General features: G+C 38.9%; 1 protein-coding gene across 1 annotated transcript in view; it reads left to right on the forward strand.

The window, feature by feature from the left end:
- The window catches only part of LOC128439046 (whirlin), a 123,932-nt gene extending 111,876 nt beyond the window's left edge, over nucleotides 1-12,056 (forward strand). The window contains exons 10-11 of the mRNA XM_053421866.1: nucleotides 1,384-1,515; nucleotides 4,665-12,056. Coding sequence (XP_053277841.1) covers nucleotides 1,384-1,515; nucleotides 4,665-4,841 — 309 coding nt within the window. The 3' untranslated portion in view covers nucleotides 4,842-12,056. The remainder of the gene's footprint in view (nucleotides 1-1,383; nucleotides 1,516-4,664) is intronic.
- Nucleotides 12,057-12,433: the final 377 nt, after the last annotated feature.

Genomic DNA, 12,433 nt, shown 5'->3' on the forward strand with positions numbered 1-12,433 from the left:
TCATGAAGTTTAACACTAGAATATACATCAGGGTGATAGAGGCCTAAAGTTACAGAAGCCATCTTTAAAAAAATATTTTACGTGTACTTTAACTTTCCCACCAAACCGCCAGACTCTACAGCCTCCATTAAGCTTCAGTAATTCTCTCTCTCCAATGCAACAGTCATCTCCCACCTCCCAAGCAGATGTCCCCACAGTGTTTCTGATCCTTCTGGTCACCTGATCTTCACATACTGCACATTTCAAGCCTACAACACTGAGGCAGAACCTGAGGCAGAACCTGGTTTATCCCAAGGACAAAACACCCAGACAGAAGCAGAGCAACGCAGTATATGCAGTTCAATGTAGTGAGGAATGCACGGACCTGTACATTGGGGAAACGTAACAACCCCTTCATAAACTGATGGCACAGCAAAGGAGAGCCAGCTCCTCCGGTCAGTCTACCCACATCTAAAGGACAAGGGACATTCATATGAAGACAACAATGTCCACATTTTGGCCAGGGGAGACAAATGGTTTGAAAGAGGAGTGAAGCCATCTCTGAACAGAGGAGGAGGTTTATGACACTCCCTATCAGCCACATGCAACACAGTCCTGACTTCCATCCCCACAGAGTTTCATTGCGATTCACACCTTATGACACATGAGGGGGCAGGTGGTTCAAAGACCTAAAAAAGACTCCCAGTGAAACCAGGTGGGTCCAGCCTCTCAGACAATATCAACGACATCTTCAAGAAACTCAACCAACCAGTTGACCAGTTTTTAGTACTCGGATATACAGTGAGCTGTGTGAAGTGGGCTTGCATGTTTGATTTCCATGAAATGATGTGGAATATTTGGGCAGAAACGAAAAATAGCCTATTGCATTTTGTAGCAAATCTGGATAAACAGGCAGATACAGGAATTTTTGTCACTTTCTTTAACAAGCCTTTAGTACGGTATCTCTGAGAGCTCAACTAACAGCAACTTCAGAAAACACTTGCAAGTTAAGAAAACACATGCAAGTTGACTATCTGCAGCGCTTTTGTCTATTTGCTGTGCGTTTCTGTAATGTGTTATGTTGTGTTGTGAACTTAATGAAGATGTTTTCTTACTTTGCTTGTGTTTTGTCAACTTGCATGTGTTTTCTTAACTTGCATGTGTTTTCTTAAGTTGCTGTTCGTTGAGCTCTCAGGGCCACCGTACTTTAGCCTGTGCAGAGGTAGGAATTCTCAGAGAGCCCTTCTTCTTACTGTACTGTAAAGCGCTCTGATTGGTAGAAAGTGCTTTATATATACAAACCATTAACATCCTTTTTTTGACACAGAAGGTATTTCGGGTTGGGTTGTATTGCAAAGATAAAATAAAGCTCTCGATCTGACACCTCTTCACCTTGTGTCCCAGCTGACTGGCTCACCGCTCCCAGCAGCCACCGCTACCCTTGTGCGAGTGGTGAAAAATAGCAACACCCTTGGCATCGCTATTGAGGGGGGAGCCAATACACGCCAACCTTTGCCACGTATAGTCACCATTCAGGTGAGACAACAATACAAAAGTGTTTTGCTGATGTTTGGTTTGAAGCTATTGTTTTGCCCGTATGCAAATAATAATTTTCTTTTAAAATTACTGTGTGTGACTTGAATTGAGGATTATGCAGAAAATGCATTAACGTTCCCCTTTCTGCTTTAATAGAAACTCTGTCTTCCTCCAACATCTGATGATTAGCCTTTTGCCCAGACAGCACTCTAAAGCAATTTGCAAAGACAAATCTTCCTGATGATATTTCTAATTTGGCACCTTTCACATTTTGTTCAGTCCAACAAGTACAAAGAGAGCAAAGCAGTAAATTCCCGTAACATATGTGGTTTATATGGGCTGAGGGGGAGAGGGGATAACATCAGCATGAACATCAGAGTCTTGGTCAGAACTACCCCCATCCTTGAGGGGTTTTCGTGACTGTGCAGTGATTTCCATAACAAGGACTGCTTTGAGCCGTGTCTGTGAATCTCAGCACAGTGGATGACAGTGAATGTCAGTACGCTGATGTCCTTCACAGTCACTGATCAGCTCGTCAAACACAGTGTCCCCTCTAATCAGTGTGACGTTGTACATGAATACAAGCCAATTATATTCCTATCATATCAGGGGAATGTAATCTAATAATGCTAATGTTGGCCTCTTCTGATTGGCTGCACACACTCTCTTGGATTCCTGTTGGTATAAAACAGATTGAAAGTGTGTGATTAAATCTTTCTTTAAAGCCTGCTGTGTTGACAGACAGGCTGAATTCATTTCAGATGAGTTATTATGTATACAGTGACTCAGACAGCCACTCTTATTATTGAGATTATTATTCTACATATTTTGGGATCATGACAGTATGGAGCTACCCAATAGAATAATGTTTCTGCAACAATTTTTCTCTTGTGCACCAGAAAGTATTGCATGCAAATATCATATCTGTCAGACCATTTAGTCAGACAGAGCATTTTTGATTGCTATGTGTTAAAATGACAGTACAGGAGTTGGTCGACTGCGGTGATGTAATAAAGATATTCACTGATTTGGACTTTACGGATCAATAACTAATAAAAGAAACTTACCTCAGAGTAATGTTCACAACAGGCTAAAGCTTGATTTTCATCAAAACGAGCAGGAAGAAAAAACGTTGGTCTACAAAGTGCAACACCGAAAACACATACAGCTAAAATATTCAATAGCATAGCTGCTGTACAGAGTAGAGTCACCTAAATCAATACACACATAGATGGTCTCCTCCTGGATACTATACGACCCTAACTTTAGAACGGTACATTCAGGCATCATTTTGAGGATTTTTTTCAATTATTACCTCTAATGAATAACTCCATCCTTGTAGATTTGTGGGGTCCCAAAAATTATGCCAAAGCATTTTTTTCCAAAGTGAAAGATGTATCTGACCAGGAGGAGATCATTTATGTGTGTATTGATTTTGTTGACCCTATGATCCACACGGATGATCCAAAATTATGCCTGATTATATTTTCTAAAACCCTAACAAAGGGCCACTTAATATAACCTCATCATTGTACTCTTAACAACTAGGTTTAATAAGTGGAAGCGGCTTGATGCCTTGCTCAAAGCCATATTAGCAACGATTACAGAAGAAGCTAAGAGTGTGTCCAAAGTGTTTCAGACATGCACTGGACCTCCGCTGTTCCTCCGTATATTCTCGAGAGGATGTGTAATCGCTGACCTCCTAGTATAAAGTCCATCAAAATCCAGGAGAGGTTGATGTGTGGACACCGCTGGGGATCTCCCACTGGATTCACTGCAAGCGTGTGGGGAGTTTGATGATTCTACTAAAATGTGACGGACACAAAAATAAAAAAAACTCTAGGTGAAAAAAACAGCATTAAACACATAGAAGACACCAACAAATATGTCAAGAGAGATTGCGGTGATAAGATGATGGTTTTGGGGGCTGTAAACAAATCACACGACCTACATCTACTTGATGCTGTTGTTAAACAGAAAAACTCTGGGTAAACTCTGGGTAAAGACTTAATTCATTACCTCCTCAGTTTTTCTCAACCAGTCAGCAGAATTGAAAGACTTTACTAATGGCCTGTTGGCCCTGCAGTCATGTTTACAGCAGCTACTTTGTAATAAATGTCACAGCAAATGAACATGTTCAGAATAGTGCATGTTCATGACAACTGTTGTGATTGTCTTGAGAAGAAGAAGGATCTTTGAATGGCTAAACACATATACCCTGTGGCTCTGTTAGGCTGCCTAGAAAAAAAGCAAATTGTTGTGATACTGTGTGCACAGCGGTAAAGACCATTTAACACTGTTCACACATGCAAACAGAGATATTATTCATCTCAGTCATAAAATCACATCTTTTATTTTCTTCACAGCTGACCTATCTTACTGATATCAAATATGAAGGCAGTTCAAAGGTTAAACTAGATGGCTTTCTACATTTATCTAAAGTACTTAAATGGAGCAAACTGTATTTTTTTTAAGTTGGAACATGCCCATGTTCTCCTCTCCCATCATTAATGATGTTGATATTGTACATCCTGCCTCCTTCTTGATATTGATTGGTCGGTGAGAAAAAGTGACACTGAGAAGTTTGATGGAGTTGCACCATTTTCCATTGAAAGCACCATAATTGCTGAGGTGGGTATCACTGTGAATTTAGGAATTTGATTGAGTGCAATCAATGCTGAACTTCACAGGCTATGAGGAGAAAAACAGCAGATGTCTTAAATGAAGTCTGACCTCAATTTAGATTATTACATTAATACAGACCTAACAGGATCTTTTGAGCTGCTGTGGTCTCTTGAACTATATGCAAGATGTTTTAGAATAAATTTGAACTTTGTCCTCTACTGAGGCTGACATGTTTGTTCCAGTTTTCGTCCAAACTGGACAAACTATATTGTGACAACTGCTGGTATTCAGCTGCAATTTGCAACTTCACCACTAGGTGTCACTAAATGCAACACACTGGACCTTTAAATATACAAATATTATAAACACCAGGGAAGGGACTGAACAATTCGATGTTACTTACAACCGAAGTAAATATTCAAATGAGTTGTTTTAAAATCCATGGAAAATCTTCAAGCCTATAGTAAAAAATTACATTATTATCTACCTTCTCTCCTTCATTGTCTCCATGTCTCCGCTGACAGAAAGGAGGCTCCGCTCATACCTGCGACCAGCTGAAGGTGGGTCAGGTGATCCTGGAGGTCAACGGAATATCCCTGAGAGGTCGGGAGCACAAAGAGGCTGCCCGCATCATCGCAGAGGCCTTCAAGACCAAAGACATGGATCACATTGACTTCCTGGTGGTTGAGCCGGGACTCTAATATGAAGACTTTGCACTTTATGCATCTTGATTTAAGAAGACACTGTTTTACCACTTTGAGGGAGACACATGAACTCCACATGATGTTGTCCTGCACCCATGGCCCTTTAATTTCAGGGAAAGGTGTGTCGGGTATGCTGCTGATTGCACTCAAAAGAGATTTGCACAATTTAAATTCAGAAAAAGACATTATACTAGTATTTAACATAAATGTCATAACTGGGTCATAAGCATTCAAATCTTGAATGTTATTGTATGTGTCCTGAGGAGGACACTTAGTATTCATAGGTGGCTTGCCATAACAAATAATATTTAAAACAGCCAAACACATTTAGCCAGTAAATTAGTCGTAAGTTGGTATTTTTGATTCTTCATACCTTATCTCTGGAGGCAGAGCTGCTGTGGAGGCAGCTAAGAACTCTGAAAGGATTATTTGTTAATTACAGCAAGATTCTTGACTCTGTTGTTTACATAAATATAACATTGTAGTTCCAAGTTAAACATTGATATTTAAACATTAAGTGACACGCTGAAACAAAACCAGGCAGGTTTAAAACAAGCGGTGTAGCCAGATGAACTACTACTTAACCTGGAGGTGAAATCAAAAGTCAACGCATTCACAAATAGAAAAGAAACAAGAGAGCTTTAGATTCTCAGTGACAGCAGCTGCGCTGTCAATGTGGGGACCTTCTAACATTAATACATTGATATATTATTACATGAATATACAGGGCTTGTACCACCTTTGAGCTAGGCCTTCAATTTGAACTCACAAATGTTTGTGACTGGTTGTGTTGACAAAATTGTCCACAGAAAAACAAAGACACAGATACCTGCCTAAGTTCTTAAAACTGCCACTTCAGTATCATCCCATAACAGCAGTCTGATCAAATGTTGTCCTGATCACACAGACGAACACTCAATGTTAATACGGTACAAGCCCCGCTGTCACCTCTGGTAATATTCCCACATTGCATTGAAACAGGATTGTACAAGCAACCACTATCAGACAATCAGATTGTGAACAAACACCCTCCATAGTTAAGTAAATCTATTTGGCAAAGAAAACAAAGACAATGAAAGTGAAATAATTTTCCCAAATGTCTCCAAAAGTTAAGAGACCCCACCCCCCCCCCGAATTAAACGTTAATCCTACTTTATCTACTATACATGCCAGCTATATTCACGTCCACAACTTTTTTCCAGTAACAAATTATTAGTGACTGTTTTACGTTTACAGCCAAATCCGAATAATCTGTAGATAATCAAGCTAAACTGTTGCCTTGTTTACAACCTCACGACTCCTTATTCTTTGGAACCCAGTCTCATAAGCCATTTTTGGGTCTGGAATTTTATCCGCAGTTTGTCTTTCACATATGCACCAAGCAGCGGGAGATTCCCCCCACACACACAAACACACACGCTCGCTTGTGGCAAATCCTGCGGAGGATCTCCTGCTGTGTAATATTGACTTTCTGCAGACTTTATAACAAGGGGCCAGGTGAAAAAGTCTGCAGAAACTCCGGAGTCTCTCACTTGGACACCTCCTCCGGAGAAAATGCGGAAGAGATCAGTGCATGTCCGAAAGCAGCCATAGAAACTGCCACTGGCAGGCTTAACTTAACAGACATTTCTTAATGACAGCTGAATCATCTGAAGATGGTTGTGGTAAAAAGAAAAATTACTGAGATTCCCGTCTACACTCCTGTAATTTTATGTGTGATATACTTTGTTATGCAAAATAATTATAGGGAACAGGGTTGCTCTGGACCTGTTGCATGTACTATTAATAATACTACCAGATTATGAGCAATCCTCCACAAAGTCCCAGCAGTCCCCTCAAGAAACTACTTTTAAATTCACTAGATCCACATTTTTTGGGGGATCTGCACCAAATTGTTCACACTCATCACACACACGCGCAATGTTAAAGAAAGTGAAAAAGAAACCCTGGATCTGCCCCCTGCTCCCGATCTGCACCACAAATTGAATGGGTTCTTTCCTGACTCATACCACATCCTATCACCTAGTTTCAAGGTGATCTGTCTAGTAGTTTTTGTATAATCTTGCTTATACCTAAACACACCAACCAACAATTCAGCTGTGACTGTGGGAGGTGAGCAGCTTTACCTGCTAGTGTGGCCTGACGATTGACCAATGAACACTTAAAACATCCGCTACCCAGATCAAAGTGTGCCGACTGTCTGTAGTTGCTTAGTTACTGACCGAATCAGACTTCATAATGTCCACGCCTCTCTGTCACTGCTGGCAGTTTCATGAAGCTCTTGTCAGATACTGGTTAGACGCTGATGAGCTCACTTTATGCTGCATCGTTCAGCCTTGGAAAACGAATTTACCAAATGGATTCACTGAACTAACGCCTTTAATCCTTGAATCGACTAGTCATTACATACAAAGATATACTGTATATAACTTAAACACATCATATTAACTTTCAATATGTATATTGTTCAACATCTGTTCAGCAGCATTGCCAAATGCATTAAGCAGCGATTTTACGAACATTAATGGTATGACAATAATGTAGATTAGGTCTTGATGAGATGACTCTGTATAACTTTTTATATAATGAAATAGTTTAGAGTAGAAGAGCATTTAACATTATTTTAGATAATTATTTACATCAATTTTGTTTTCTTTTAGCTTGAAGTGTAGGATGTGTCATGTTCTTAAACAACCCTGTCTCCTCAAAATGATTTATCTACAACTAAAATGCAAATATGTTGTATGGAAAAATGTAATTGTGACTGGATTACATTCTCTATCAATATAATGAGGATATATTAATCATTTATGTGTTTGGAAAAGTTGCAATTACCTTGAACATATCAGACAAATATATTTGTTTTCTGCTTGAATAACATATTTTAAAGTACAATATAACTTTTTTTAATCTATTTTACGATTCTGTTTAGACTCGCTTGGCTGATGTGAGTTAAGATCCTTGTCTGGTTTAAAATAGAAAACCATATATTTACAACCTGATAATTTATATTTAGGGCCCGAGCACCGAACAGTGGAGGGCCCTTCTGGGCCTTTTCAGGACCTAGACATGCTCAAATTCTTATGATCAGATCCATGTGTAAATATTGGCTCGTCGTCAAAGCCCCCCCTGCTGGCTACAGGAAGTGACATGTTTTATACTTTGATGAACTGCTCCTGGCTGCTAAACAATGTACAGCTCAAAAGAGCTCAGTAAAGTAATTGGATCATGGTCAGAATTGGGACATTTCCTCATACAGTGTAAACATTGAGGTGAAGGATCTACCTTCGCCAAAGGAGAGGATGTTGTCATAACTCCAGTATGTATTATCGTATCACCACCAAAATTCTGTCTCCTGATCAGAGTCCAAGCCTGAGCAGCTCTATGTGTTAATATTTCCTCAGTGTCATAGCGCCACCTATTGATTCGACATGAAACAGGAAGTACTTTGTAAATCCACTCTGCATTATCCAACTGGCTCCGAACTACTGACCTACGATCACAATCCTGACCTGATCAGCTCCATATATCAATATTAGTGCTGGGTCATAGCGCCACCTACTGATCAGTGTAAAAATTAAGTTGTTTTAACATTGTCCAATTGACAAAAAATTGCTCATGATACATCAGAGCCCGTACTTGAACAGATCTATTAGTCTGCATGTAATAATGATTATGGCGCCACCTACTGGCAACAGGAAATAAGTTTTGTTTTACAACTATCATTCAATTTACATACAATTTTCACAGTGGGATGTGCAATTGATAGGGTGGACCTTAATGAGCAATTAGCAGGCAAGGATCGACAATGCGTGACGGACGCAGGAAGTGAAGCGTTTATCCTTGGCGTAGTGCACAAAACGCATGCAATTGGTGCATCAATCGCTCTCTCCACCGACTGCAACAGGCTTCAAACTGTGTGTGCTCGGGCCCGTTAGTGCTACAACGTAGCCCTACTCATATTTATATTTGGTCTGGTGTAATAGTTGTGTGTTTCACAGTTGCTGTCTACCCTGACCACCTCTTAATGACTGCTGCTGTTAATAAATGTAGCCCTTGGTTCATTCAGTCATTACCTGGATTAGAACGTGTAACTTCTAATAGACCGGGTTGTCAAATGAAACCTCATTCACACCCCTACTCAACAAAGATCAATGGACATTCTGTTGGAATTAGCCTCATTATCCTGCTCTCTGTGGGGAGCTGATGAGGGACGATACTCCACAGCAAAGCAGTGAGCTGCAGATGCGCTGCACAGGAATTGCTGATCATGTTGGAATAACCTGTTTTTATCAATGAGGTGTGTTCACAGTGTGATAAACAGAGGCCGGAGGACTGGTCCTTATTCAGGTTTGTAGAGTATGAACAAACCAGGAAGCCATAGATTTATATTCATGGCCAGGGGCAAGTGGTACTGTACGGAGATGTCTCCATCATGGTCATGATACAAATGTCTTAAACTCCTAAGTTCAGGTTTAGTTGTAGCCAAGTTCAACAAGTTACAACTGAAGTACACTGCTGTAATATAAGTTAAATGCACTGCAGTAAATCTTACCTTCATTTTTCACCAGACTTCATTTGCAACAGTTTCAGATTCATTAAGACAAAGATGGTACAGACACCTTTTAAACTCATACCAGGAGAGGCCACATAAAACAAATCAGATCATCAGACTAAGAAATGTTCAATTAATCAAATCAAAATAACACAAAACAATATACGGAATATCAGCATATGCACAATCTGTTAAAACAGCAAAACATTGTTATAAATCTGTAATTTATAATCATGCAGGTTTAGTATTTTTACTTGATTTGCAGATTTCAGTCCAACAATGATTGGTGACTGACTGTTATTGGGGCAGATATTGGGTGTCTGCAGTGTTCAGTTAGAGGGGTATTCAACTGATTTAGAACAACATACAGGATATTTGTGTGAAGTTCCCTGTAGAACCATGAAAACAGTTGGATAATGTCTTCTGCTGCTCTGGAGAGTGTTTCTTCAAAGATAATCTCAGTTTGGGTTTGTAGATCAAATGTACAAACAGAAACAAGGAGGAACTCAGTAAAACAAATATCTCCTCCAAGGCCCAACAATCCCCTTGAGTTCAATCAAGCTGCTTAAAATTTCACACACTCATTGAAATCAGTTCCCTAAATGTGTCTGATTATTATGGCTCCACGTGTCTTGAGGCATTAAGGTTTTGGGTTGTCCGTCCGTCCATTTCATTCTTGTGTAAACTTTTCAAGAACGCCTTGAAGGTATTTGTTCTAATTCACTAAAAACATTCACTTGAACTCCAGGATTAACTGATTGGATTTTGTTAGGTCACTTACAGGGTGGTCTCAGAAAGTATATGCTTATGTTATTCTTGAACGTGATATCTTAAGATCAGCTTGAAGGAATGTCTTCAAATTAGTTACAAACATTCACTTGGACTTAAAGATTAACACATTTTGGTGCCTGGGGGTCAAAGTTCAAGGTCAGAGTGGCCTCATGTTACTTGGAATTTGATATATCACGACGGCCTGTAAGGAATTTTATTACATCTGGCACAATCCACTTGGACTCATGAAAAACCTGATTAGACTTTGGTGGTCAAAGGTGACTGTGACTCAGTAACATATATCTCAGGAACATCTCAAGGGAATGCTATCAAATTTGGCACACATGTTTACTTGACTCACTGATTAACTGATTCGATTTTCGAGGTCAAAGTTCACAATTACCTCAGTATCATGTTTTTGGCCTCTTTTTCTTTGATTATTGATCCGTTTTTGATTGGAAGAGTAAAAAGATAAACTGATCATATTTCAGTGGTCAAAGTAAATTGTGACCTCATATGATTCAGGAAAAAATGTTATGCAGACAGATACTGCACTGGTTGGACAAGGTAGACAACCATACTGCAGTTATTCATTTTAATCAAGATTCATGAATCATTCCCTTAAGAATCTGGGGAAATTTTGAAAAACCACACCAAAATGTCGTTCTTCCCTGAGCGATTCCAAATCATTAGGTTTCCTTGAAATGTGTTCAGTTGTTTTTGTGTAACCTTGCTTACAAATAAACAAATAAACAGAAAAACACACAACCAGTGTTCCCAGTTACCCTGGCAGAGGTAACTAGTGGAGAGGTGGAATTTACCAGCAAAAAGATGCCAGTGGTTGCATCATCGGAAATGTAGGCTCTAGTGGTGCTACCACTTCTGCTGCTGCTGCAATTGTTTTTGATTCACTCTTAAAAGTCCCCCAATCTTCCGACAATACAACACTAAATGCTGGAGTGGCCCTTTAAAACATTTGCAGTGTACTTTGTTTTATAGGATCTCTGTCTCAATCAAGGTCGAGGTGATTGTTTCTACATTATATGAGCTATAGCGCAAGTTTATTTTATTCTCCATTTTTAACCCGGCCTCAGGATAACTGAAAAAATGCCCTATACCTGATTTAGCAGAATCATGTTGTTGCAGAATTTGTTGTAAAAACTCTGCAGTAGAAAGAAGCAGAGCAGTCAATCATGGTTGTTGCTTGTATTTGGTGTGTCTTTCAAAAGCATTTACCCATTTCACAAGCCTGAGATTTATTTTAGTGTCTACTGTTTTCATAACTGTAACTACAATCCAAATAAATACAGCAGAGCAAAGCAATCCAAACCAAGATAATAGATGTATGCTACTGGCTTTCAAAAATGTATTTCTGGCTAATTATATTTATTATATTTTTATACAATCTAATGACATAATCCCACTAGAGATGATAGTGGTTACTAGAGAAATGTAGGAGTTTATATGAAATGATGTATGAGTAATTCAACACTGAAGTGTCACTGGTGAGAATACTGTGCTGTTTTAAAAATGTGTAAATGAGATAATGGTATTTTTGTTTTTTTTGTGAATGCAAACTAGTTCTAAAATGATAAAGCTTGTACAGAAAAGGCTGCTCACATATTCTTATAGAGCTATATGTACAGTACATTGTGAAAGGCTAGAGAATTTTCTTAAACACATTACGTTACCCCTTGATGTAACTGCTAACATCTCTTGTGCGTTTTCCCTCCTCATGTCCTATCACAGCTGTGTCGGCACAGAAGAATCCTTCAGAGCAGGTCACCCGTTCTTGAATTGGTTTTCACGATATTTATTTTTCAAATATTTACTAATATTCCCCAAAGAGATTTCCCATGGACACAATAAAAGTCTGATCAAACTAATGTTTGCATATTATGTTGCTTATTTTGTGTGAAGAAATAAGCATTTTAAAACTTTCATCTGACCCTACCAGTGTACCCTACGATTCTTTTGAGCTTTTTAGCCAAGTCTGGCTCATAGTTTTTCATGTTTTTTAAATTTCTGACAACCAATCCCATGTAGGTTGCCAACCAACAATGAATGCTACTCTATTTATTTAATCTACTTATTTAAATACATAAATAAGAATAATTATGCTATTTTACAGTTCATGTAAAATAGAAGTAATGATTAGGGATTGAAGTATAAGTGATTATTTTTTTTACTAATTTCTTGTAACTTATCAGCATGGTTTAGTAAAAGGTGTTATATTCATGTTTTTGTGTAATTTCCCATCAGT

This window comes from Pleuronectes platessa, chromosome 4, assembly GCF_947347685.1.
Source record: "Pleuronectes platessa chromosome 4, fPlePla1.1, whole genome shotgun sequence".
Classification (NCBI taxonomy): domain Eukaryota; kingdom Metazoa; phylum Chordata; class Actinopteri; order Pleuronectiformes; family Pleuronectidae; genus Pleuronectes; species Pleuronectes platessa.